Source organism: Sorex araneus, chromosome 3, assembly GCF_027595985.1.
Source record: "Sorex araneus isolate mSorAra2 chromosome 3, mSorAra2.pri, whole genome shotgun sequence".
NCBI classification, from domain to species: Eukaryota; Metazoa; Chordata; class Mammalia; order Eulipotyphla; family Soricidae; genus Sorex; species Sorex araneus.
The window spans coordinates 112,424,833-112,451,435 of record NC_073304.1 but is presented as its reverse complement, the minus strand read 5'-3'; the positions used below and the strand labels follow the sequence as shown (position 1 = coordinate 112,451,435).

Genomic DNA, 26,603 nt, shown 5'->3' with positions numbered 1-26,603 from the left:
TGAGGTGTGGATGTGGCCCCAATTCCAAAACTACTTACGTGCAAAAGCGTCTTGAAGCCAGAGAGCAGGCCCGGCCGACCCCCAGCACCTCACGGCCCCCGAGCAGAGCAGGGAGCCATGAACAGAACTAGGAGTGGCCCACCACGCGCAGACTCTGGGACCCTTCCCGGGAGGGGTGGGTGGGGCGCCATGAGGAGGGAGTCGAAGCAGCGGCACTGGCCGCTGGGGCTGCCTGGTGGGCAGGAAGGGCAGACCCCAGCCCCACAGTCCCTCTGTCGCCGTGGTCCCTGCCGACGAGGACACAGGCTGAGCAGGCATGTGCAGGAGGGAGGGAGGCGCTGAGGGGACAGCCCTGTCACACCCTCCCCAGAACGTGCGCCCTCCTGGGCCTCGCCAGGGCCCGCAGGTCTGCCGTCTGGGAAGGGCCGGCCTGGGGAGATGGGTGGCCCGGCCCCCTTGAGCTCAGCCCCTCACACCCTTGAGGACAGCGGGCCTCCCATTGTCCTGCCTCTGATCTCCTGCAGGAGTCGGCCTGGGTGTGGGGCACCCAGATCTGCTGGCTCAGCACGCACTGCCAGAGGCGGCTGAGTGAGTGTCCAGAGGCCCTTCCTGCCGGGCTGGAGCTTAACTCCACCAGGCAGTGCCCACCGCGCCGGAAGCCCAAGGCAGGCCACTTGCCACCCGGAGTAACCTACATCCTACCTGGCTTTGTACTCGTGTGCACTCTCTCTCTCTCTCTCTCTCTCTCTCTCTCTCTCTCTCTCTCTCTCTCTCTCTCTCTCTCTCTCTCTCTCTCTCTCTCCCTCCCTCTCTCCCTCTCTCCCTCTCCCCCTCCCTCTCTCCCTCTCTCCCTCTCCCCTCTCCCCTCTCCCCTCTCCTTCTCTCCCCCTCTCTCCCCCCCACCCTCTCCAGGTCCCCCTGTCTCTCTCCTCTCCTCCCCTTTCTTTCTCTACCCTTCCTCGTCTCTAGCCCCTCCCTCTTTCTCTTCTTTCCCTCCCTCTCTCCTCCCTCCCCCATTCTCTCTCACTCCCCTCTGCCCGTCCTCCCCTCCCCCATCCCTGCAGGAAGCTGCACTGCAGGGTCCCCTCCTGCCCAGTGGCTGCAGCCGCTGCGGTGGGTTCCACATGGCTAGCTCCCGCTCTTCCCCATGGCAGCGCTGTGATTTATTGGCGGGGGCCGTGCCTCCTCGCGAGGGCCTTTGACAGGAGGGTTCCAGCACCCTCCAGTAACACCCCTGCGTGAACCGGCAGGGGCGCTGGGCCTTTCCCCTGCCTCCTCCCTCTTCCCGGACTGTCCCCGGGTTCCGGGAGCCTGAGCGTCACTAGGCGCCTTTGTCTGGGCCCCTTCCCCTGCAGATCCTTATCGGGCGAGTGCGGTGGGGGCGGGGCTGGGGTGGACCTGGCCACTGAGCCCGCCCAGGGCCTCTGTGCAAGTCTTTGGAAGTTGGAGAAGTGGAGTTGGAATGTGGAGCGAGTCGGTAGCAGCGGCTCTGCCGGGAGGTGGGCTGGAGTCGCCAGCGTCTCCGCAGCCCCCGTGCGCGTGGTAGTAACTGGAGAGGCCAACCCGGCGGCGAGTGGGGCTTGCACGGACCGGGCGGGCCTTGAATTAGCATGTGAAAACCCCAGCTCCGTCGGCGGGCAGGCCTCAGTGGAGGGGCCCAGGAAAGCATACAAACAGTTTTCTTTCTCACTGCAAATCTGCTCGTGAAGAGTATACAGCTGTGGGTTTGTTCTTTTTTTAAGTTTACCTGGGAAGAGTCGGGGGACGCCAGCTTAAATCAGCGCGGAAAGAACATGCCTCTCCCTACCCCGAGGCTTCTCTGCGAGCGGGTGGGGGAGGGGCAGGGGGCTGTGCCTCCAGCTCCCAGGCCCTGGGGTTTCAGATCTCCGCTGGGTTCCAACTCTAGACCTGCAGGTTTTCCTGAACCCAGAGGCCCCGAGCTGCCCACGTGGTGCTGACACAGACCCGGCGTTTCGGAAAGATCCTGTAAGTTCCCCGCGGTTCAGCAGGGCCGGACCCGGTGAGGGCCCTGGGCCGGCTGTGCGCACACGTGGGCCAGGGAGGAGCTGCGTCCCGGGGGTCCCGGCCCTGTGTGGCCTGAGTTTGTGGATTCAGGTTTGCACCCTGGTGTTCTGTGAAGCCGGGTTCACGCCGGAAGCACCCTCGTGCCTCTTCCGAAAGGGGGTCGCGTGGGCCTGCCACTGCGTCTGGAGTGCTCTGCCCTCCACAGTGCCGGGTCCGCGGTCAGGCCGGCGGGGAGGTAACCGACTACAGCAGAGCGAGAAAGAGGGGCTTCCTGGCCAGACCCCTGGCTCCAGCTTGGTCGGCCAGTCCCCCAGAGGGCCGCTGAGCAGTGAGGCAGCAAAGAAGTAATGTCTGCTCCGGAGAAACCTTTCGGCCCGCAGACAGAGGAATTCCCTAGAATTCCTGCGAGCAGACGCCCTTCCCCTGGCCGCAGGAAGGGGCTGTCAATTAATCTCTCTCGCAGGAAGCTAGTTCCTGTCCAAAAGGCAGCAAGTTATGAAGTATGAATTAATCCACTTAACCAGCTCCTCGGAGGGAAAGCCCGTGACAACTGCATTTCCAAATGCCATCCGGAAAGTGATCTTTCAAGTGGCAGTGGGTGGGATTAGAGCCTGCTAACGATTTATGTCAAACAAGGAGCAAGAACATTAATTTCCAGATAAGTGATTTGTCTCCGCCACTTGCAGGGGCCAGGCGGGCCCGGCCTGCGGAGGGAGGGGGCAGGTGGTAGTCGCGGGCGGAGGGTCGCGGGGCGGCTCGCTGTGGAGGGGCTCTAACTGCCTGGCGCCCCGCCCGAGGTGCCAGGCGAGGACCCGAGCCGGTGACGGGCAGGGGGCCGGGGCCGTGCGGCCCGACGGAGGCTGGTCTTTGGGTCTGGGCGTGGGGACACCGCGGGGGCTCCCAGGGGGCGTACCCCGGCTCTGCACTCGGCAGCGGGGCTGGTGCCCGGGACCAGGGCAGGTGGGCGGCGCGCGGGGCCGGGGCCCTACCGCCCCCTCTGCGGGGCGCGCGCGGCGGTGCGGAGGGTCGCGGCGGGCTCCGCGCGGGCCGGGTCCCGGGGGCCGGCGCGGCGGGCGGGGCGGGCGCGGATTGGCCGCGCGCGCGCAGACGCCGGCGCATAATTGATGCGCGCGGTGCGGCGGCGGCGGCGGGCGGGCGGCGGGCCTCGGGGATGCGGGCGCCGCCCGCCGCCTGCGCGCCGCCTTTGTTCCGCGCCGGCTGAGCCGGGCCCCGCGCCGGCCGCGAGGTGAGTGCGGGGCGCCGCGCGGGGGGCGCCGGGGCCGGCCGGCCCTCGCCCCCCGGGACCCTCCCGCCGGCCCTGCGCGGTCGGGGCGGGCCACGCCCGGCGGCCTCCCGGGGGCGCCCACCGGTGCCCGGGCGCGTCGGGGCGGGCGGGAGGGGGCTGCGGGGCGGGGCGGGGGCGACAGTAGCCCGGGGCCACGCGACCCCCGCCGCGGAGCGGAGCGCCCGGGGTCCCTGTCTCGCCTCAGGCCGGCGGCGACCCCCCGCGAGCCGGATCCAGGGCCCCCCGCGCCGTTTTCGCCCCAACTTCCTGGGTGGGCCGCGCGGGGGGCCGGGCCGGGCCGGAAGCGGGCCGCGGGGTCCGGCGCGGGCTGGGCGCGGGGCGCAGGGGCGGGTCTGCGCGCCCCCGCGGCCGGAGGGGCCGCGGCGCTTCCGGGTTGGCGGGCGCTGTCCGGCGGCAGGGCCCTCCCGGGGCTGGGCAGGGGCTGCCGGGCCGGTCGGAACTTCGCGTGCTCCGGAGAAGTTGCGTCCCCTTCGCGCCCTGTGAGATGCTCCGGGCCCCACGTGGCCAGCGGCTGGAGGACTGGTCAGCAGTGAGGTGAGGACAGAGCCCAGAGGGGTGATGCGCCCGCCCGGGCGCCCCTCAGGACCCTCGGTTTGGAGCACTGAATGCCTACAGTTGCCCAAGAGGGTACAGGGTTGTCCAGACAACGTCGGCGTTTCCGGTCAGCACAGGGCCAAGCTGAGGGTCAGCTGTGTCCTAAGGTCACCCAGAAAGGGGTGGCGTGCGCCTCGGCCTGGCTGGGGGCCCCAGGAACTGCATCTGGGTGGGGGAGTGTTTACCTGGATCCCTGCCGCGTGGGGCCCGCCGGGTCCCTGGGGGCGCCTGCCCTTGGGAAGCCGGGGAGGCTGGACGCCAGCTGTCAGCACCCAGGTGGGGGCCCTTGGGGAGGTTTGGCGGGTCCTGAAAAGCCCCCTTGTCCCCACCCTGCCGGGACCTGCGTCCCTGTGCGCCCCGTGGCAGGCAGGGCAGCCCATTCGCCCTCGCCTCCCCAGGAGCCTCAGCTGCAGGGGGAGCCCTCAGGGGCCGCCGAGCCACAGCCGCCTCCAGGAGAGCTCGGGGAAAAACAAGCCGACTCCCCAGGCAGGACGGCCGGGTTGGGCACCCCTGGGGCCCCAGCGGGCCAGGCAGTGTCGTGCACGTGGACTCCTGGTGCCCTCCGCCCTCTCGGACTGGGGTCCACCTCTGGGCAGACTTAAAGGAAGGGGGTCCTTAGAGCCCCTGGAGGGAGCCGGGGGACAGAGGGGCATTTGGGGCCAGGGCCTGCTCCCTGTGTCCTTCCCCGCAGAGACTGACCCACCGTGCACCCTGCGGCTGGGCCCCTCTCCAGCCCCTCTTCCGTCTCAGATCCCAGTCCTGGCTCGGACAGCCTCTGGGGGCCTCTGCACCCACAACCTCTGGACACTTCTCCAGCCACCTGTGGGGAGACCAGACCTTGCCCGTGTCCAGCCTGGCCCGCGCTAGTGGCCGGAGGACACCCTGGCTCTGTGCGGTTTGGGGGCTGTTTGTGGAAACGGTGCTCCCAGGAGCAGCATCAGCTCAGCCACGTGTGGCTGACCTTTGGCGGCCACCTCCCCGGGGGCCTCTGCTGGCCTCATGACCACTCTGCCTGCAGCTCTGAACGGCCTCATCAGAGGCCGCACGGGGGTCAGGGAGTGGAGCCCAGCGCCGTCCGCAGGCTGAGGCAGTGGCGAGGAGCATGTGGGTGCCGGCATGCGGGGGCGGGGCAGGGCCGGCCCGAGCACCCCCAGAGCTGTAGAAGGTAGAGGGGACCGTGAGACTGGGGGGGTCGTGAGGGTGGAGGCGCACACCAGGCAGTGCTAGGGCTACTCCTGGCTCTGTGCTCAGGCATCACTCCCAGGATTCGGGGGACCTTATGGGGTGCTGGAAATTGAACCCCAGCCACGGCTCTGACCCAGCACTGGGAGTGAGCACTTGCCAAAGAGCCCCTCCCCAGCCAGAATTTGATTTTTTTGTTTTGTTTTGTTTTGTTTTGTTTCGGGGCCACACGCAGCGGTGCTCAGAACCGACCCCTGGCTCCACACTCAGGTGGGCTTGGGCACCGTGTATGGTGCGGGGATCAGACCCGGTCAGCCGTGTGCAAGACAAGCGCTAGCACTGCTCTGTGGCGCCCACACTTGACTTTGGACATGGGAGGAGGAGGGGCAAGAAGCCCACGAGGTTCTCTCGGGCTGCCTGGGTTTCCCCAGGGGCGTGGAGCAGTGGCGGCGGCCCTGCCGCGGGCCCGACTGGGAAGTGGAGGCAGTGAGAGCTGAGCCCCAGCCGCGGGAATGCCCTGCCCTGCTGACGCAGTGGAAACCTCGTCTCTTCGCAGGGTTCCTGTTTGTGGTCGCCCGTCGCGGGGGGCCAGGGCAGCTGCTCTTCCTTCTGAGGGGCTCCGGGAACTTGGTGGAGCCTTCCAGACCTCCCCATGGCACCCCGCTCTCCTGGGGAACAGAGGTGGGGGGGGGTGCCCCGTCCAGAGGGGCCCGCCAGGCCCACCCTGAGTGTCTCCTCAGCCACGGCCCCGGCAGCTGGTGGGGGGGGTCATGTTTCAGGAGGCGGGGAGGAGGCCCTCCAGGCCCGGCTCAGAAGTCACCTCTCAGCTTGCCCCTGGCCACCCGCAGCCAGGACCCTCCCAGACACAGCCACTCGCTCGGCCGAGTGCCTGCTCCGTGGTGAGCTGTGGGACCGGGCGTCCGCTCAGACGGACTCTGTCCGTGTCCTTAAAGAACCAGCTTGGGCTAGAGCGATAGCACAGCGGGGAGGGCGTTTGCCTGCGTGCGGCCGACCCGGGTTCAGTTCCCAGTTCAGTTCCCAGCATCCCATATGGTCATTGCCGGGTGTGGCCCAGAAAGCAAAAAAAAAAAAAACCCAGCTTGAGGCCCAGGTGGGTTCTGCAAAGGAGCCTGGGAGGGTTCAGGCGGTGCCCGGGGCGGGCGCAGGCCCCAAGCGTCTCACTGGAGCGTGTAGGTGGGACTGCGTTGTCAGTCTGAGTTTCGGTTCCTCTGCAGCGGCCTCGCTTGTGCCCTCGTGACAGTCCTGCTGGGGCTGCCACGCCCCGCTGTCTCAGCCTCCCGCCCAGCCCGCCCCGCTGAGGCCCTCCCCTCCCCTCCTCGGGCACGCCCCCTTCCCAGGCCAGGGTCTGGTCACCATGAAACCCACATGTCCTACCCAGGTGACTCAGGGCAAGTCACTGACCTCGACACCTCTGTCCTCCTCGGTAACTGGAGGGGTGGGCAGGGCGCTGGTGGGCCCGAAGGGGCGGCCACACAGTGACCACTCAAGAGTGGCCGCTCCCATCTCTGCCACCCCGTGTCACACCCAGCAGCTGCTTTTCGTTCCTCCTGAGTCTGAACCTGGGTGCGTGGCTCTTCTTTCTCGTCCCAGTGCCACTCCGGGCCTCGGTCTCCTTGTCCGTCAGACCTGCAGACGTCTTGTGTGTCTCCTCTGTGCGGGCACGGCCAGACCTGTCACAGCAGTCCCGGTGGCCCGTTGTGTACGAGCGGGAGGGCTGTGGCTGTGTGGGGGCCGGGGGAGGCCCGGCCAAGCCCACTTTGATTTCCCCCCTAAGGCGGAACTCTGCCCCGTCCTGTGAGGGGCTTGCCTGGATTCGGGCGGCGCTGACCCCAGATTGTGGGGATGTTTTCCAGACGTGGGCCCTGCCCAGCCTGGCGTGCCAGCCGTCCGAGGGCTCGGAGAGGCGAGGGGGCAAGAGGAGGCTCTGGGCGGGGCAGCCCACTCGCTGGTCTTGGGGGGTGATGTGGCCAGGCGCTCAGAGCACTGATCCACGCACGGACCCCCAGGCTTGGGGCTGGCGCGGGGGCTCCTCCCAGCCCCAGTCTCGCCTAGCTGGAGGCTCTCGGTGTCCCCCAACCGCCACCATCGTGCGTGCTCGCCGGGACTTGTGAGCTGAGTTAAACAGTGCTCTTCTGTCTGGGCAGCGGGACCACCCTCTGCTGTCCCACGTCCTGACGCTCAGCCCAGACCTGCCTGTGTCCCCTCCCGCCCCCTGGCCGAGCCGGGCCTGTGCTCACTGCCCCAGCTCTGCCCACCTGCTAGCCTGGCTCCCGCTTGCCCAGATACCGTCAGGCCTTCTTGGTTTCTTTGTGGTTTTGGAGCCACACCCAGTGGTGCTGGGGAACTCTCGGGGTCCAGGAATCGCCCCTGCCCAAGGGGCTCCAGACGGTGTCTGACTTCACGCAGGGCCTATGCTGGGCTGGCTCTGCTCTCGTCCTGGTCCTCCCGTCTCCCCGGTGTGGCCCTGCTGCCCTGTGTGCCCGGGCCAGCTCCCCCGGCACAGTCCTGGCCCGGGTGCCCATCGCCCCCAGCCTTGCCAGCATGGAGGTCAGCCTGGTTTGGACAGAGATACTCCCCTCGCGACCGGCACGTTCAGGCTTCTGTTTGGGCATCCGAGGGGCTACACCCGCGGTGTTCGTGCTCAGTGGTCACTTCTGGTGGGACTCAGGACCGTCTGGGGTGCTGGGGATCGAACCATGCCAGCACAGGAAGGCAGGTGCCCTGCCCGCTGTACTGTGCTCTGGCTCCCAAAAGTGTCTTTGGGCGAAGGGAGGGCCGACTTGTCGGGGCACGGAGGGAGTGCCCCTGGAGGGCTGCGACTGGGGGCCAGGGGCAGACAGATGGGCAGCGCAGAGGCCTGCTCTGTTTCCCGCTCAACGTGGGCATCACGTGGCATCCGTGGCAGGCAGACTCGCAGCACGGGAGTGAGGTGTCTGTGGTGTCTGTGGCACATCTTGTCCCTTCAGGGCACCTCAGGCTGTGTGCAGCAGCCTCTGCCTCAGATGGGGACTCCAGTGGCCGAGGGACTGTACAGGCACAGGGGGGGCATTAGTGCCAGCAGCTGGGGTGGGGAGATGCACCCCCGCTTCTGTGTGATGAGGGGCCCCAGCCCCCTCCTCCCCGTGTTTGGGGGCCAGCCCAGACTGCCTGCTCCTCTGCCCTCTCCCCAGATGCGGTGAACACCCCCTCCCGCTGCTGTGTCGCGGGGCACACAGGAGGTGGGCCCAGCCGCTCCCTCCTTCTCTGGAGACACTTGGAGCTTCCCGCAAACACAGAGCAGGCCCCACCACGCGCCCAGAGATCACGGGGACGCTGGGCCCTTCCCTCACAGCACTGGGTTCCAGGCCCCTCCCTGCAGCTGGCGCACTGGCAGCCTTGTTGCTTTGTTGCTGTCTCCTCAGGTCAGGGCGGCAGGTTCTGGGGTCAGGTGCCCACCTCGGGGTGGACTGTGTCCCTTCAAGGGGTGCGGCCACTGCCCGCCACCCGGCAGAGACCCTAATGCGCCACGGGGTGTTCGGCGTGTTTGGTGCCAGCACAGGGCCCGACCCCTGGCCAAGGAGGTCAGCGAGGAGGGCTGGGGGGCCTCGAGGAGGGCAGGCACTTAGTCCCCCCACAGGCCACAGTGAGGCCAGGCTGGGCGCTGCTCCACGTCTGCTCTGGCCTTCGTGACAGCCCAATGTCCCAGGTCCCCGGGGTCCTGTGTGGGGTCCGTGTGGCATTCCTGCTGGGCTGCGGGGGTGGGGCGACCCAGGGAGCCAGAGAGGCTCCTCGGAGTCTGGCCCAGCCAGCCGCCTCTGGGAGCCTAAGGTTTCGGCCACCAGTTGGGCCTCCGAGGGGGAGGGCAGGTAGCCCCCAGTGGGGGCGAGCGTGCATCCACCCTTCCGTGTGTGTATGTTTGTGCAGCCCCCAGGTCTGCATGTGGGAGCCGTGGGGGTGGCTGCATCTCCAAGTCCACGTGTCGTGTCATCCAATGGCCGCCTGACCCTTGTCCTTCCCCCCAGCATCCGCCCTGACCCCTGTCTTCCCTCAACATCCTGCCTGCCCCTTATGTCTCCCTGCTGGTGCCTGGGCCTCCCCCTTCCCCTTCCTGGAGTCCCTGAGACGTCCCACCCCGTTGCGCTGCCTAATTTCACTCCATGCCCACCCCTGCACTTTTTTGATTAAACGAGCCTGCTGGAAAACAATGGTGATTTCCGCATCGATCATAAACAGAAGTGATTACCATACAATTAGGGCCCAAACCACCAGCCTCGTGCAATCACTGCGCCTCGCTGGTAAATCGGAAGACAATTGCTTGCAGAATTACCCCCAAATTGGTTTAAGTGGCAACAAAAGAGTGTTGACATTTTGGCATTTTGGGGAGGGGTGTGGGGCGCGCACGGCACCTGCCTCCTGGCCCCTCTCGGCTCAGTTACAAACTCAGACTCATGGCAGGAGCCTGGCCTGCCTTGGCCGGGGACAGCAGGAGGGTGAGTCTGAGGACCACCCTGGACACCAGCTCGCCCTGCCCCTCTGCTGCTGCTGGGCGAAGGGAGAAGCCGTGGCCGGTGCCGGGGGCCCAGCCTCTGAGCTGCGGGCGTGTGCGGTGCAGAGGGGTGGCCCCCGAGCCCGCTTTTTTGGCCACGCGGCCAAGGATGGGGCGGGCGGCTGGTCACACTACGCTCACTGTCCCGGCACCTGTCCGGAGGGCCTCGAGCTGTCGCTGCCATATGCACCTGCCCTCTGACTCAAGCCACTGACATCCCACAGGTCGTAGGGAGCCTGATGTCTCTGGGTGTCCTGGGGTCTCCGGGGGTCCCTGTGGCAGTCCTGATGCCTTATCCAAACCTGCAGTGGACCCCCATCTAGAGGAAGTTTGAGGGGTTTTATTTGTTTGGGGACCACACACAGTGCTGCTCAGGGCTTACTCCTGGCTCTGCATTCAGGCATCACTCCAGGTGGGCTCAGGGAACCGTGTGGGGTGCTGGGGATCTAGCCCAGGTTGGTTAGAGGCAGCGCCCTAACCACTGTGCTATCTCTTTGTCCCTCGAGGAGGTCTGGTACTTAGACCCAGAAGTTTTCACAGCTTCCCCTACTCTGCCTGAACTGGGAGGGGCCTCTGTGACCCTAGGTCTTGGGGGGGGGGGGTTCAGCCAGTGCCGGAGCGGGAGGATCCAGTTCTCAGCCATGCCCTGTGCCCAGTGCCCGCTCCTGCCTGCCTGCCCACACTGTGAGGAGGGTCTGCAGCAGCCTTGCTGGCCCGCTCTCCCCTCACGCACCCTGCTCTGCGTGTCCTGGCCGGCGGGTCTGTGGTGGGCGACGGGGTCCACACCCAGAGCCTGGGTTCGGGTTTTGCCTCTGCTGCTTCCTGGCTCTAAGTGTCCACCCCTCTGGACCCTCAGTCATTTCTGTTCCTGTCCTGGTTTCGGGGCCACCAGTGCTGCTCCGGGCCTCTCGGGGCTCCGTGCAGTGCCAGGGTTCGACCCCAGTCCTGGGATCTGCTGTCTTTGAGAAGGAAGAGCCCTGCCCCGTGCCCTTGCCAAGCACGGCTCGCTGGGCCTGGCCTGACTGCTCCCTTTGCCCTTCACCTTGACCCTGAGAGTCGCGTCTGTGTCCACCACGTCTGCAGGGCTCAGTGGCCTGTGGCTCCTGCTCGGGATCATGCCGGCCGGCAGGACGGCGCCGATCCCCCCTGCGTGGTGGGCCTTCCAGGGCAGGGCTTTGGGGCGAGGGTGCCGAGTGGACTGGGGAGCGCCAACTGCCGAAACTTGGGGTGCGCTTAAGTCCCCGCCTGCAGGCGCAGAGCCAGATGCCTAGGCGTGATGGATGGGCCTCCCGAGATAAATGCGGCAGTCGAGGTAATCGGATTGTGTGTGGCAGCCCCATTTGTAGGCGAGGGTAGGAAGCGCCCAGCCATGCCTCGCCCCAGCCCGAGTATCTGTTTAGTCAAATGCCCGGCGTCTCTGGCGGGGCAGTGATGGTGATGTGAGCCTTGGTGAGTGCTGTTGCCCCGCAGAGAGACTCCAGAGCCTCCCCGGCCCCTGGTGCTCTCACGGCTCTTGTTTGACTTCCTCGCCCTGGCGGGGTTCTCTGCGTGGAGCCGGGAAAGGGCGCCTCCCGGCTCTGTCTTAACGTCTGTCTTACGCCCCCTCGCAGGAGGGTGTTCACTGAGTCGCTTCCGCCCGGTCTGAGAAGCCACAGCCAGGCCTGGGGCCCTGAGTGCGGTGTCATGGCTGATGGCTTCTGCCTGGGCGCCTTGGTGTCCGGGAGCCCAGCAGTGGGTGGTGGGAGGCTGACCGCTGACCGCCCGTCTGTCCATGCTGCCTGTGTCCTCTCTGGGTTTCTCCAGGCCATGGCTGCAGGGCTCTCGGTTCCGCCTCAATCGGGCTGGCTCGGGCTCTGCAGTCCAGGCCGAAGGGGGTGAGAGAAAGGGCGGGCGTCCTCCGGGTTGACCCGCTGCCCTCGGCGGCACAGCCTGTGGCCAGCCACCTGACTCTGGGCTGTTGCCGAGGGTCAGGCCTTGTTCCTGGCACTGGGACCCCTTTTCCTCCAGTGTGGGGGGGCGCGTGAGGAGTCAGGCCAAACAGTGGGGGGACAGCAGCACCTCCTCCCTGCTTCCTTGGGGAGGAGAATTTGGGTGCAGGGCGTCTCGACTAGCTTGTCCCCTGATTCCTGCGGCCTTTCAGCCTTATGCCCCGTTGAGAGAGTTTCAGGAGGACATCGGGGCGGTGGCCATGCAGAGCAGCTGGTCAGCATCTGAGCGGCCAGTGGTGTTGGGGGCCCAGTCCTGTCTGGTTCAGTGTCCGTGGTCACTCCCGGTCATGCTCTGGGACCCAGAACAGGGTCTCCGGCATGCAGACATGTGCCCGGTCTGTTGAGTTGGCCTTGGCTCTGCAAGGAGGACGGGTCTGGGCACCGCTGGTGTTCGTGAAGCCACTCACTCATGGAAATAGAGACGCCTGCCAGGTTCTGCTGGTGGTCTCCGGGCAGGCCACTTAGCCTCCCACCTGGATGGTGGTGGTGGGCCGGCCCTCATGGGACAGTCAGCACAGTGCACGGGGTCCGTTGCGCCTGGCCAGCAGCTGGCCTTCCAGAGGCAGTGTCCAGGGAGTGCTCTCAGGCTGCTTCTCCAGCAGCGTTAGTCGCAGGAGGGCCCTGGCTCTGCTCCGTCTGTCCGTGCTGGGTGGTCCATCATGAGTCTGGGCCCCAGACCCTTCAGGGCTCCTTCTGCCCGTGTGGGCGCCAGATGCTGCTCTGGGGGGAACCAGGGAGCCGCCCGCGGGGCGTGTGCCCCAGCTTCTGCCTGCAGCTGGCCGGGCTGGGCTTCTTCCTGAGTGCTGGCCGTGCAGCGGCTGGCCAGGACGCGAGCTAGCCCTGAGCACGTGTGGGCAGTTACAGGAGACAGCAGGCCTTGCCAGCCGGTGCCCACCAGTGCTCAGAGCAGCGTCTGGCAGAGGCCACCCACCTTGCCCCACTGCCCCTTGAGACCGCGCGGCTGAGCTGGGTTCAACATAGCAGGAGTGTGAGGTGCCTGCAGCTGCCTTTCCCGGGGCCCCAGGTTCCAAGCTGGTGGACAGAACTGTAAGTGTGTCCCTGAGTCTGCCACCCGCAGAGTGGGGCCCTGGGAGCAGCCACGGGCAGGCCAGGGTGAGGGCGGAGAGGCCTGACACTTGCAGGGTCCCCCAGGCCGGCTGGAATCCCTCAGGGCTGAGCCCGGTGCGCGTGAACCTGGTTGCACAGCCAGATTGGAGCCCCCATAGCCTGGAGTCCCCGGTGGGCCCGTTCTGTCCTGGAAGCTCAGCTCCGGGTCCGAGCATCACCCAGCTGTCTCCCAGGTGCGTGACACCGTCAGGAGACACCGGCCCGAAGCGGATTCTCAGGAACACGCTGATCTCCTTGCAGCAGGCAGATGGATTTTTAAAAATTCCCTCGGAGAATCATTGTGAAGGGCCTGCGGGGAGGGAGCCCTGCTCTCCCCACCTCCCCGCGCGGGTCTAGCTCCCGACTGTCAGGTTTCCCTCAGAGGGTGTCTGCCGCAAAGAGCCAAGCACGTAGGCGGCACGCTGAAAGGATAGTAGCGCCGCACCCCCCCTCGCGGTTTCGGAGGGCCCAGTGGGACGCAGGGATGGCCAGGGACCGCTCATCAGATTAAGTCGGAGGGTCCTTCCCAACGAGGGTGCACGTGGGGCTGGATCAGGGTGTGGGGAGCAGCCCGCCCCGAGGAGGAAGGAATCTGCCTGTACACTTGTACCTGGAACCTGAGTGCTTAGGGGTCAGCCAGGCTGCTGTGCCAGGCAGGGGAGGTGGGTTCCTGCCGATCCCTCGATCCCTCCGCAGTGCCCAGGGGTTACTTCTGCCACTTGGGAACCTTATGGGATGCCAGGGATCAAACCGGGTTGGCCATGTGTGAGGCAAACACTACCCACTGTTCCATCAAAGCGGCCCGAACCCGGGGCCGGTTTCCAGCAAGCACCGGCATCCTTCCCAAGGTCTCAGTGAGGCCTCTGGGCTTGGGTCCCCCGGGCCACCTCTGGAGCTGCCAGGAGCCCGGGATGAGGTGGGGACAGAGGGCACGGGGAGCGGACCGGCGGGCCCAGGCTCAGCTCGCTGCCTGTGCCTCGGGGTCTCCCTCCTGGCCCCGGCCACCTGGGGGTGACCCGTCCTCCCCGAGAGTGGCGGGTGTTCCTGAGCTTCCCACCCTGCCCCGAGCCTGCTCTGGTCCTGTGGAGTCCCTGTGTGCCTGCTGTTGGCAGCTTTTTGCACTCGCCCCCAGACGGGGGAGAGCAGGGCGAGGGATGAGCCAGGCTGGTGGCAGGGCAGGGCGCAGGGTGTGTTTGCTGCCCTCCCGTCGGCCCTGCCACCTGCGCGGCTGCTGGGGTGGGCAGACCGCCTCCTTCAGGTGGAAATGCCCCGAGGCCCAGGAGCTGGGGGCACTCACCTCGCACTGCGCATGGTCCTCTGAGCATAGCCAGTGCGGCCCCAGAAGCCAGAGCAAGAGTGGACTGAGCCTGCTGCAGAGAGGACGCCCCCCCCCCCCCCGGGCGTCTCCTCTCACTTCTCTCGGGTGGTTTGGGGGCCTGAACCAGTGGTGGTCAGGACTTACTCCTGGCTCTGCGCCAGGGGTGGAACCCGGGTCCGCTGCGTGTGAGGCGGGCGCCCTCTCCGCTGTCTCTCGGTCCCAGGGCTACCCTCTCACTTGGACCCAAATTACCCAGGAGCCCCCGCCCCCAGCCCTGTCAGTGAGGTGGGCTGCGGTTTCCTGAGGCTCTGGCAGTTTCCCACCTGGCATCAGCTCGGCTTCCAGCATCCTGCCCCAAAGGCTCGGCCCCTGCAGGGACAGACAAACCGGTTTGGGAATTGGCCCCACTGGCTCTGGCTCGGGCTTCCAGAGTTCACTTCCCAGGAGTTCACATGCCTGGAGAGCGCGTGGGAGGGTGGGAGGGAGCCAGGAGCTAGGGGGGAGGGGGTCGCTGCTGGGGGCACCCGGGAGCCTGCAGGCAGCGCCTCTGCCTCGGCGCCAAGCCTCCCTCCTCCCCGCAGGGGCGGGTGGCCACTCAAAGGCCAGAGTCACCTGTTGTAACTTCTCACCCACGCGGGGCCAAGAGCTGCCGGGATGGGAGTGCCGTGGTGATCAGATCGGGGAGTCGGAAGCTTCCGGGACACAGGACCGTGTAGCGGCCCATGATGCTGTCTCAGGAGAGCCAGGTGTCTCCCCAAGAAAGTTTTCTCTGGTTTATGGGGTTTCTGTTTATTTGGGGGCCATGCCCAGTGGTGCTCGGGGCTTTCTCGAGGCTCTGTGCGTGGGGATTACTCCCAGTCGTGCTCGTGGCCCGTACGGGATGTCGGGGATTGAGCCTGGGCCAGCCGTGTGCCAGGCAAGCTCTTCCCCTGCTGTCCCGTCTCTGCCCAGGCAAGTGCTGCTTGATGTGCCCAAGGTCACAGCCCCAGAGCCTGGGGCCTCGCGGGCCTGTTTCCTGCCAGCAAGGGGAAGTTCTCATGTAGAACCCGCCTTCTGGCCTGCACGCACACGCAGACACACAGACACACAGACGCAAATATGCAGGCAGGTGCTCACACACAGACACACAGCAGCACTTGCACACGCACACACCCATACTGTCTCGCACACACCCCCTCTGGCTGGCATGCACACACACGCACTCACACTGCCTGTGGCATGCACACACACACACACAGAGTGGCTGTCCATGTGGGTCTTCTCCCCCAGGAAGCTGGCAGCAGGGTGGGCGGGGGCCGAGCTGTCTCCGGGGCGTGTCTGCTGAGGAGTCAGGGACAGTCCCTGCGAGCAGGGCTCGGCCCGGGAGGCAGGGAACATAGTGGTTGGGGCTGACTGCCGGTGGGTGCTCACCGAGCTCCGGTTCCCGGGGGCCAGGAGGAGCCTGAGCGGTCCGGCCCGGTGGCAGTTGGAGCTGGCCTCCCTCACGCGTGCAAAACCTGCAGGAGGCTCCTCGCCTCAGGCCAGCAGAGACAGCAGAGGTGAGCGCAGGCTGCCGGGACCAGAGGACGGCCCTGAGGTGCTTCCCCCATGCTGGGCGCGGCCGGAAGCGGGGGCGGGGCCCGCCAGGGCCCACACTTGGGGATTTGCAGTCTGTGTGTTCTCACTTCTTCTTGGTCTTTTGGCCACACCAGGTAGTGCTCGGGGATCACTGGCCGGCCTCGGTCGGGGTCCTAGATGAGTCTGGACGCGTCTGATGGGGCTCAGTGGACCAGCCTCCTGGCCTCGGGCTGGCGGGCTCCTTGCTCCCCTGCCCGTGTCCACGGCTGCCGGTCAGCTCCCCCGTGTTCCCCCGGGGCACCCTTGCCTTCCTGCTGCTCCTGTCCAACCTCTGTGGGGACCTGGGGCCAGTCACTGGGGCTGGGCCACCTTCAGAGGGGCCTGAGGTGCTCCTGAGTCTGGTGGGCGTGGCAGGGGAGGGGTGAGTCTGTTGCGGGGCCTTGGGCGTGTCAGCAGCACTGAACCCCCGTGCACACTCCCAGGAGCCCTTCCTGCCTCTCCTTCCCAGAGCATGGTTTGACGTGGGGGGGTCGGGCCACGCCCGGTGCTGCTCGGTGTGAGGCCGCCTGGGTGCCCAGCTCCATGTATGGAGCCACGTCCTCCCAGTGGGCAGACAGGGAGACTGAGTCTCAAGGGCTTGCTCCTGTGAGGGCGCTGATGAAGGGAGTTGGGGGGGGGTGCGGGGGACCCAGGAGCCCGGGTCAGACGGATCCCTACGTGCCTGCTCAGTGGGTCAGGGTGCCCCCCAGTGCCCAGGTCGTTGCGGACCCTAGGCTCTCAGTGCCCAGTGCTCACTCAGGAATGCCCCTTGACGTGGCCTCTCCTAACCATCCCCTGATCTGCGGGCACGGCCTTGGCCGAGGGGGAACACGGAGGCAGGGTGGAGACCATGGCAGGGATCACGCCTGTGCCCATGTCCCCCTTCCTTGGTGTCTGCCCACCGGCTTGCAGGAAGGACACGTGTTTGTTTCAGTCCCTCGGAGGAGGCGGCTTCCCCCAGCTGCTCAAGGGCAAGTGCCCACTGGCCACACACGGGGCAGGGCTGCCAACCCGCCCCCTCCCGCCAGCCGCACCCTGAGGGATGTGCCTCCTTTGGGGGCTCACAGTCATCAGTCTCGGTTCCTCTGACTGCGCTGGAGTCACAGTGGGGTTGGCGCCTGGCCTCGGCCTTCTTGCCCCCTCGCCCACTGTCAGATCTGTGGGGCCTCACCCGCGGTGGTGAGGGGGCACCACCCGTGTCCCGCCCCCTGTGGCCACCATCACTTCCTCTGCCCTGTGGAAAGGTGGCCGTGATGCCAGGGGGACAGCATGAGGAAGGGCCCGGAGCCTGACCGAGACCCCTCCCCTCCCGGTCAGTGCTCAGCCCTGCTGGCCCAAGGCTGGACCTCGGCTAGGGCAGGCTGCGTCCGGCGTCCCCTCCCTGTCCGTCGCTCTGTGGCCGGGGCAGCACCACCACCCCTGCCGGCCACTGAAGAGACCATGGTGCCCATCCTGGGCAGGGGTGGGACAGCGGGTGCCCTGGGCCGGCCACTCACCTCCTGTCCTTCCTTCCAGCGCTGCTCTCCTCCTGGTGTGAGGAGCTCGGCCGCCTCCTGCTACTCCGCCACCAGAAGAGCCGCCAGAGCGACCCCCCCGGGAAGCTCCCCATGCAGCCCCCCCTCAACTCCATGAGCTCCATGAAACCCACCCTGTCGCACAGGTGAGCCCCCCACAGAGGCCGCATGGCGCCCAGGTGGCCGGGGGAGGCGGGGCCCCGCGGGCAGGGCAGGGGGATGCGTGTGGTCAGTGCGGCTGGACCAGTTCTCCGTCCCTCCGGGTCTGAGCTCAGCTCTCATCCTTGGGGCCGACCCAGGCCAGGCCAGACCCGTGTCTCCCTGCCGAGACACAGGCAGAAGTCGGGCATTGGCGCGTGTCCCCAAGTGAAAGAAGGTTCTGGAGTGGAGGGACCTCAGCTACCCGGCCGGCGGCCCAGCACGCAGCGCGGTCAGAGCCCCTGGCGTCACAGGAGCTGTTGCGCCCTCTGTCCCTCCCGCTGGGTTCGAGGTCTGGAGGCCTGTGGCCGGGGTACCACTTCCCTGTGGCAGAGCTAGAAGGGCAGGTGGGCTGCAGGGACAGGCCAGGACACAGCCCCAAGGGAGCACAGCCAAGCGGGCCGCCCACGCCTCTGTCACCTGGCCAGCACCTATGGGTGAACCCTGGTATCATCGACTCCGGCCCCACCCACCCCGCTGAGCTGCTCGAGCCAAGAGAAGTGCCAGTGGCGGGCCCAGGGCCAGCCTGGCGCCTGGCACCCCAGCCAAGACTGCATTCACTCCCTGTTCTCCGCTCGTGGCTGCAGAAAGTCCCCGGGATTCTCACAGAGGCCGTCCCCACCCCCACCCCCATGGGGCTGCTTCCCAAATCAGAGGAAGGAAGACTGGGCTTTTTTGGTTTTTGTTTACTTGCGGGGCCACACGCAGTGGTGCTCAGGAGTTACTCTTTGTTCTGTGCTCAGGAATCACTGCTGGCTAAGCTCTGGGGACCCTGTGGGGTGCCAGGGATTGGTCGCCCCTGTGCAAGGGAAACGCCCCGCCCACTGTCTTCTCTCTGGTCAGAGGAAAATCTGCGCTGCCCCAGAGGAAGGACACGCCTCTGGCCTTCTCGGAGAGTGGCTTTGGGTGGGGGTGCCCGGGACCCCCGAGATTGGCGGGTGGGCTCTGGCAGTTTGAAGACTTGGCTCTGATCTCAGGCATCAGGAGAGAGCAAGGGACCGCACCTTGGGGCCCGGCTCCTGTGACCCACCCCAGACAGTGAAGCCTGGACCTCCCACGGGTGGGGCAGCTACTGGGGACTGCCCCGGGCTGGCAGACCCAGACACCCGAGCTGGGGGGAGCAGGGAGGAGCCATACCAGGGCCATCCGCCATTCACACTTGTTGGTCAGATCAGCCCAGGGGGGAAGGGAAGCCCAATGGTCTGGTTTACTCTTAATCGGATTAGTCAGGTCAGCGTGGGCTGGGGAAGGAGGAGGGGCTTCCCCTTCCCGCCGAGGGGCGCCCCTGGCTGGGCCACTGTGCCCGCCGTCAGTCAGCACAGGCCATCTCATGGTGGCAGCTCCGGGCAGCTGGGGCCGCCTCGGCGCCTCTCTGGGCTTCCTGTGCAGGCCTGGAACAGACAGGACCCACCCTGCTCCCCCAGCTGGCAGGGAGTCAAGCCCGCCCCTCTCCAGCGCAGCTTGCAGTGACCCTGTCTCTGTCCCTCAGAGCGGCGGTGGGGAGACCCCTGCAGCCGGTCCTGAGGGAGGCACACAGGGCTGTGACCCTGACGAGGGTGCGTGCCGGGCTGGCCCCAGGTCAGAGAAGGTGGGACCACACCGCCAGCTCCGACAGGCCGGCACTGCGTTCTGGTGGGGGACCCAGCGCTTTGCAGGGCCCACTCGGGGAAGGCAGCTGGAGGATTCGGTGTCTGCCAGGTGCAGAGACGCGGGGTGTGGGGGAGGCAAGCGCCCCCCCTCCTCTCCCACCCACGCAGGCTTCATGGGCTTGCTGCAGGGGTGCCCGGAGCCAGGACTCTTCCCTCCTCCCATTTTGTGTGCAGCGTCCAGGGAGTTGGCACACAGACGTGGCCACCATTGTGACTGCATTGTGAAAAATTGGAGAAGTGCTAAGGAAATGGAGAGTCACAAAAGGGAGTCTCCAGACTGGGCTTTGCCGTTTAGGTAGGAGTTTGCTTGCTAGAGATGGGGAGACAGGGCCGCTCACGAGAGTCAGAGGTGTGGAGAAGACTCGGCAGGAGCACAGTGCACCCTCATCGTTGTGAGGAACACACAGAGCCTTCATACGCTGTCTGGGTCCCGTCTCAGACGAGGACTGGTGCTACGCTCAGTTTCCGTTTAGTCCTAGGCAGGTGATGACCGTCTTCACGAGTGTGACCACTGAGATGACGGAAGTGCACGTCCCATCAGGGGCCGAGCCAGGGTCTGACCTGCAGGGCAACTCGAGGACCCCTGTTCCCCAGGCCTTCCTCTGTGGTGTGAATCCTTGATGGACCTTTTTTCTCCCTTGTTTAAAAAATATTTTGTGTGAGAGGGCTGGAGTGATAGCACAGCGGGTAGGGCGTTTGCCTTGCACGCGGCCGACCCGGGTTCGAATCCCAGCATCCTATATGGTCCCCCGAGCACCGCCAGGAGTAATTCCTGAGTGCATGAGCCAGGAGTGACCCCTGTGCATCACTGGGTGTGACCCAAAAAAGCAAAAAATATATATATATATATATTTTGTGTGTTGGTTTGGGGGCCACCCCTGGCTCAGGCTCACTCCGAATTCTCAGTGCTCAGAGATCACTCCTGGCAGGGCTCCCTGGGCCGTTTGTGAGATCAAGCCTGGGTTGGCCTCGTGCAGGCAATGCCTCCGACTGGCCTCTCCGCCCTGTTGTTGGAACATCCACCTCAGAAACGTTCCAGAGTTTCGGCCACAAAGCCCGGACCAGGCCCACGCCTGCGGCTGGCTGTGGGGAGACCCTTTGCAGCATTCTGTCCAGATGGTGCCTGGGTCAGGCCCGCCCTCCCTCCCGCCCTCTCCGTGGGCACCGTTTGTCTCGGGATGTGTTTGGGTTTGCTCCGCAGCCCGCCATGACGGTCGGTCCCACAGGTGGGTCCCCCAGGTTGCCCCAGAAGCTGCCCCATACCCCGGGCTTCCTCTGCTATGCTGGGTCCTGCCCCGTGCAGTGGGCAGGCCACCTAGAGGGCTCTGGGCCACCCCCAGCCTCCTCCCCTAGAGATGTGACAGTTGAATCCGTTTGAGGGGTCAGTGGGCTCCGGAGAAAGCCCCTTCCTGTCACCACCTGCGTTAGACTCCTGGGCAAACACCCACCCCATCCGTGGTGGTGACCACGGCCAGCAGTGATTCTGCAGTGTCCACTCCCCAGGCAGGCACCCGCTTTTCTGCGCCAGGGTCCGGGTGGGTCCACCAAAGAAGGGTCCAGGCAGGGTCAGTCTGAGCTTCTCGGGCCCTCACCCTGGTGGGCACCAGGGGCGGGGGGGCTCTGCATGGGTGCACAGCAGTCTCCCTGGCACGTGGGGTCTCCGGGTGTGTGATGGGCTCCTGCCAGGCCTGGGGAAGCAGAGGATTCAGGCAGAAGGGCAGGAGGGGAGAGGCGGGCTCTCGTTTGGGGCAGTGAGGAGGGGTCCCTGCAGACAAGGGGTGCGGAGGAGCCAGGGAGATGCGTGACAGTCTCAGGGCGTTGGCAGTGGACAGGTGGAGGGCTGTGGCCTTCCTCAGGCTGACCTGATGGACGGTGGGGGTGGGGGGTCCTGCAGGGTGGCTGGTGTGGTCTCCTCAAGGAGGCGCCATGCTCTGACCAGCGGGAACCCCTCCGGGCAGCCCCTGTGCTTCGGGGCGGGTGTGAGCGGCCGTGCTCAGGCACCAGGCCGTCCCTCTGTCTGAGCCCGCCACACACTGTCCCCGGCCCAGCGTGGACACCACGGCAGGCCCCATGCCAGGGTGTGCTATCTGGCCAGCCCAGGGCAGCACGCCCACCGGTGTCTGAGCCCGGGCTTCCCTTCCCAAGGGGGACGGGCTGGGAGAAGCCAGCCTCAGCCTCGCCGTGTGCTTCACTGGTGCCTGGGGTCCGGCTCCCAGACAGCCGCTGCCCAGCTCTGCTCTGTTCCTGGGTCCTGGAGCCGTGGGACAGGGATAAGGCGCCGTGCCCTGCACTCGGCTGACAAGGAACCATCCCTGAGCGCCACCGGCACAGCCCCGAAAGAAAACCAGAAAGCAAGGCGGGGCCTTCACCCCAGGGCTGGGCAGGGAGAGTGTCTCTGGCAGCCCAGCCCTGCCCGCGCTGACCACAGGCCGGTTCCCGAGGACAGCGCTGACTTGGCCAGACGTGACCCTCTTGCCACCCCGCACACCTTGACCTGGTGGAGGTCAGGCTCAGGCTTGGCTGGGCCGTTCCTCGAGCTGCCCTCCTGGCCCGCAGCTGCACAGAGCCAGCCCAGCCTGAGCCAAGAGGCGCATCGGAGCTTGACCCCAGGCACCAGAAAAGGGCCGGGCAGGGAGAGATGGGCTTGGGGTGGGCCTGCTCTGTCCAGCTCAGGGGTCAGGACAGGCCTTCCCGGGTGCTAAGCTTGGGGCAGCTGCAGGAAAGAAGTGGCTGGAGGCTGGCCAGGCAGGGATAGCAAGAAGGATGAGGTGCGGGGCGGGGGGGGCGGGTGGCTGGAGCAATAGCACAGCGGGTAGGGTGTTTGCCTTGCACACGGCGGACCTGGGTTTGAGTCCCAGCATCCCATATGTTCCCCCAAGCACTGCCAGGGATGATTCCTGAGTGCAAAGCCAGGAGTAAGCCCTGTGCATCACCGGTGTGACCCAAAAAGCAAAAAATAATAATAAAGGATGAGGGGTGTGGTGCCGCTGTCCTCTGCGGGGGGCCAGTGTCTCGGCCCCTGGCGCGGGGTTGGTTCACAGACATCCCCCGCTGGGTGTGGGCCCTGGCTCCACCTGCTGTGTCCTGCCGGCTGTGCCCTGCGGCCATTCTGGAATCTCTTGTTTTTTGGTTTTGTTTGTTTTGTTTCGGGGCCATACCGGTGGTGCTTAGGGGATGCCCCTGGCTCTACACTCAGGAATCACTTCCGAGGAGCTCGGGAGATTTGAAGGATGCTGGGGTCCAAGCCCGGATCAGCTGCAGGCAGGGCAGGCGCCCACTCGGCTGTACTTTCGCTCTCTTCCTGAGCTTTCATTTTGGGGCGCTCTGCTGGAATGCCCAGCGGGCCTGGCTCAGGGTGGGTATGCCCACAGAGCAGCTGAGGATGTCCGGGGGCCGTTACCAGGACTTCCTGAGGACAGGGGTGCCAGAGGCCGAGACCTCCTCACAGGCCTCATGAGGAGACAGGGAGGCATGACCGTGGGGCTCTTGGAGGCGGGACCTGAGGGGCGTCAGCCTGGGGTGGGGGACACTGAGGGTCATGCTGGGCACCAGGGAAGGCCATGGTGTCCGAGGGCAGGAGGCAGGAGAGCCTGGTGGGAGGTGGGGCAGGGCGAAGGGCCAGGACTCTGGGTAAGGTGCAGTGGGAGATGTCACCTGTCCCTGGGGCCACATGCCTGTTGGCTGTGACCGGGGCAGCCGACACCGGGCCAGGGCGTCCTGACAGGGCTGGGCGGGGCTGCGTGTGCCCGCCCTGAACTGTCCTCCGTCCCCCTGCAGTGATGGGTCCTTCCCCTACGACTCTGTCCCTTGGCAGCAGAACACCAACCAGCCTCCCGGCTCCCTCTCCGTGGTCACCACGGTCTGGGGAGTGACCAACACATCCCAGAGCCAGGTAAGAGCCCCCCGGCCCAGAACTCACCCTGCAGACCCGGCCCCGTGGGGACTTGGCAGGATGACCAGCTGTCACCTGACAATTCGGGGAAGTTGCCAGGCCCAGGCTGACCCTGCTCAGAGACATGGGACTTCCGGCTTTCTCAGCCTCCAGGACCCCGGTGGCAGGAACTCAGAACTCCCCCTCGCCTGCCTGAGGGCTGCCCCCTCCATGCCACCTGTGCCCTCCTGCTGAGCCCCTGTGGGAGAGCAGAGGCCACGGGGCTGGCTGGGCACAGGCCCTGCTCCCGGGGCGGGGTCTCCCTTCTTTGGCCGGGGCTGCAGGGACCCCCCACACACCGGGCCATCCATTTCCTCATTCCCTTCCCCATGCCCACCCTGGTTCCTTTGCCACTCCCTTCCCACTGTGCCCACAGGTCCTTGGGAACCCCATGGCCAATGCCAACAACCCCATGAACCCCGGCGGCAACCCCATGGCATCCGGCATGAGCACCAGCAACCCCGGCCTCAGCTCGCCGCAGTTTGCAGGGCAGCAGCAGCAGTTCTCAGCCAAGGCGGGCCCGGCGCAGCCCTACCTGCAGCAGGGCATGTACGGGCGGCCCAGCTACCCGGGCAGCGGCGCCTTCGGAGCCAGGTGAGCGAGGCACGCGGCACTGCGATGCCAGCCTCTGTAGCCAGGAGACGGGGCGAGGAAGGTCAGACCTGGAGCGGAGAGCGAGGTGGGTACCCCGGGAGGACCCCAGAGCATGAGCACCAGCCCTGACTTGCGGCTTCTCCCTGACAGCTACCCCGGGGGCCCCAGTGCCCCGGCCGGCATGGGCATCCCCCCACACACCAGGCCACCCGCAGACTTCACGCAGCCAGCAGCGGCAGCCGCAGCGGCAGCAGTGGCGGCGGCGGCAGCTACGGCCACAGCCACGGCAACAGCGACCGTGGCTGCCTTGCAGGAGACGCAGAATAAAGATATGAACCAGTACGGACCGGTAAGCCACAGGCCCGCGGGTGCTGGGAGTCCCGGGCGGGAGGGGCTGCCGTGCGACCCTCCAGCCACAGGCCGCAGGCCGCAGGTCCTGGTCCCTGGGGAGCTGGACGTAGCCTGGCTCTGTCTCCCCCAGAGCTGAGGGCGCCCGCCTGGACTGGCCCAGGCCCTGCCCACCGCCCAACCTTCAGAGGGACGAATGGGGCAGAGGTGGGGGCGGGGTTTCTGGGATAGCAGTGAAGGTCTCTCTACTGACCAGCACCAAGGGCAGGGCCAGCGCTCTGGAAAAGGTGCCCAGCCTCCCCCCACCCCATCCACGTCCACCCCGCACCCTGCACCCCCCACTCCCTGCCTGCCTTCCCGAAATGTAAATGCTCCCCCCCCTCACTCCCAGGCTGCACCTTTCCCGTGTGGCCTGCAGAGGGCAGCAGCAAGCCCAGGCGGCCAGAGGTCACCGGCCACAGCCACACGGGAACATGCGCCCCCACTTCCCAGCCCCGAAGCCCCCCCTCCCCCCTCCCCCCTCCCTGCACTTTCAATGCATGTGGCATTTTATTCTTTTTTTTCTTCTCCTCCCGTTGAAGGTCTGTTCCTCTTTCCAGATGGGTCCCACCCAGGCGTATAACAGCCAATTCATGAACCAGCCCGGGCCACGGGGCCCCGCGTCCATGGGGGGCAGCCTGAACCCCGCCAGCATGGCGGCAGGCATGACGCCCTCGGGAATGAGCGGCCCTCCCATGGGCATGAACCAGCCCCGGCCGCCAGGCATCAGCCCCTTTGGCACACACGGGCAGCGGATGGCCCAGCAGAGCTACCCGGGGCCCCGGCCCCAGTCCCTCCCCATTCAGAGCCTAAAGAGGCCCTACCCGGGTGAGGTGAGTGCGGGCGTGGGCTGGGCACTGGGGGCCACGCAGAGCCCGAGGAGCCTCCAAGCTCGAGTCCGGCGCTGCTTCTCCAGGCCTGGCCTGCCGGAGGGCTGCGCGGGGCTTCTGAGAGGCAGGAAGGGAGGGACACCGTCCATCCCCAGAGCCAACGCCCCGAGCTCTACAGGCCGGAACTTGCTCATGGTGGGTGGGACAGGCGAGTCGAGCGAGGAGAGCGCAGCACATCTGCCCTCTCAAGGCGCCACCAGAGGCGGAGGGCTTCCCGGAGGAAGGGGCATCAGGGCACCTTCATGAGCACTCGCAGAGTAAGTGCTGTCCGGGCTCAGGATCCGGTTCGACTGTGGGACACTGGGAAGCTGCCTGCAGCCTCCTGCCGCTGAGGGACTCCCGGGAGTGTTGGAGCGAGGCCTCTGGGCATCAGAGTGGCTGGACCACAGGCGACTCAGGCCCCGAGTCCAGGGGAAGTCGGAGCCACCAGGAATGTGGCTCAGCTGAGGCCCGGGGGCAGGAGCAGAGACTCCTGAGGGCGCTTGAGAAGGCCACGAGGGTCCCCGTTAGCCTGGCACCAGTGGCCCTGCTGTGCTCTGGGCCTCCCCAGAGGCCTCCCCGAGTCAAGCATGCCCCGGCTGGACAGCGAGAGTCCAGGCTGCACTGCCCTTGGCAGAGACGAGGAGTCCTTGAGGACGCTGTCCAGGCGGCCGTCTCATAGAGACTTCAGGGACGAGGCTCCTGCAGACGGCGGGAATGCCTGCTGACCCCGGGGCCACAGGCACAATCAGGGTGGGCAGGAGTGGCCTCTGCCCGTCCCTGGAGACTTGGTGGACCTGACTGGCTCCCAATCTGGCGGTCACCTGGCCTCATGCCAAGCGCCGCACCGTTCAGCGCACGCGCAGGGCCCGGGTCGCCTGCCCGAGGGCAGCCATTGTGCTTCCTTGGTGGAGAAGCACAGGGGGCCTTTCCAGTCCAGCCCCCTCCTGATGGTGTGAGGGGCTAGGCCCTGGGAGTCAGGCCGGGCAGGGCAGGAGGGGCCCACGGGGCCGGGGCAGTGCCGTCATCATGGCGCTAAACACCACTCTCCCCGTCCTCTCTCTGCCACAGCCCAGTTACGGAAACCAGCAATATGGACCAAACAGCCAGTTCCCCACCCAGCCGGGCCAGTACCCCGCCCCTAACGCCCCGAGGCCCCTCACCTCCCCCAACTATCCTGGGCAGAGGATGCCCAGCCAGCCGAGCACCGGGCAGTACCCACCCCCCACAGTCAACATGGGGCAGTATTACAAGGTGAGTCCTGCTCCTGCCCTGGGGTAAACCCTCCCCCACCCTTGTCTCTGTGGTGGGCGGGGCAGCTCCTGCCCTCCGGGCTTGGCCTCTGGCTGCGCCCTGTGGCTCCACCGGATCCCTCCCTTCCTGGTGGACGTTTGGTGGTTTCTGGGTCTCAGACCATCGGGGATGAGTTTCTCGGGGCATGGAGCCCTGGCCACCCACAGTGCTCACTCGGTCTGCGCTGCAATCAGAGACTGTCTCCTGGTTGTATGGACCCCAAGCTTCCCTGAGAGCGTGGGGCCGCGAGCAGAGACTGCCCCTGGCGGTGCCAGCCCCTCGCCCCTGCGTCAGGGTGGGCCTGCGGGCCTCTTCCTCGCGGCCACTCAGGGATTGCCGACCTGTCTTGCAGCCAGAGCAGTTTAATGGACAGAGTAACACCTTCTCGGGAAGCAGCTACAGCAACTACAGCCAGGGGGCCGTCAGCAGGGTATGCCCGGGGCCTCGGCCCCCTCCTCGGTCTCGGGTGTGGGCAGGCGCGGGGGGAGGGAGACCCGGGGACCGAG

At 66.5% G+C, this 26,603-nt stretch overlaps 1 protein-coding gene across 4 annotated transcripts in view; it reads left to right on the top strand.

Moving 5' to 3' along the window:
• Window positions 1-26,603, top strand: part of ZMIZ1 (zinc finger MIZ-type containing 1) — a 133,917-nt gene that overhangs the window by 98,578 nt on the left and 8,736 nt on the right. For 2 of the 4 annotated variants that reach the window (XM_055133901.1, XM_055133899.1), the window contains exons 8-14: window positions 17,178-17,322; window positions 22,801-22,915; window positions 23,331-23,548; window positions 23,699-23,897; window positions 24,478-24,768; window positions 25,876-26,058; window positions 26,450-26,527. In XM_055133901.1, coding sequence (XP_054989876.1) covers window positions 17,178-17,322; window positions 22,801-22,915; window positions 23,331-23,548; window positions 23,699-23,897; window positions 24,478-24,768; window positions 25,876-26,058; window positions 26,450-26,527 — 1,229 coding nt within the window. Of the gene's footprint in view, window positions 1-3,676; window positions 3,866-17,177; window positions 17,323-22,800; window positions 22,916-23,330; window positions 23,549-23,698; window positions 23,898-24,477; window positions 24,769-25,875; window positions 26,059-26,449; window positions 26,528-26,603 lie in introns of those variants that run through there. The other 2 variants (XM_055133902.1, XM_055133900.1) reach the window with 2 other exon arrangements.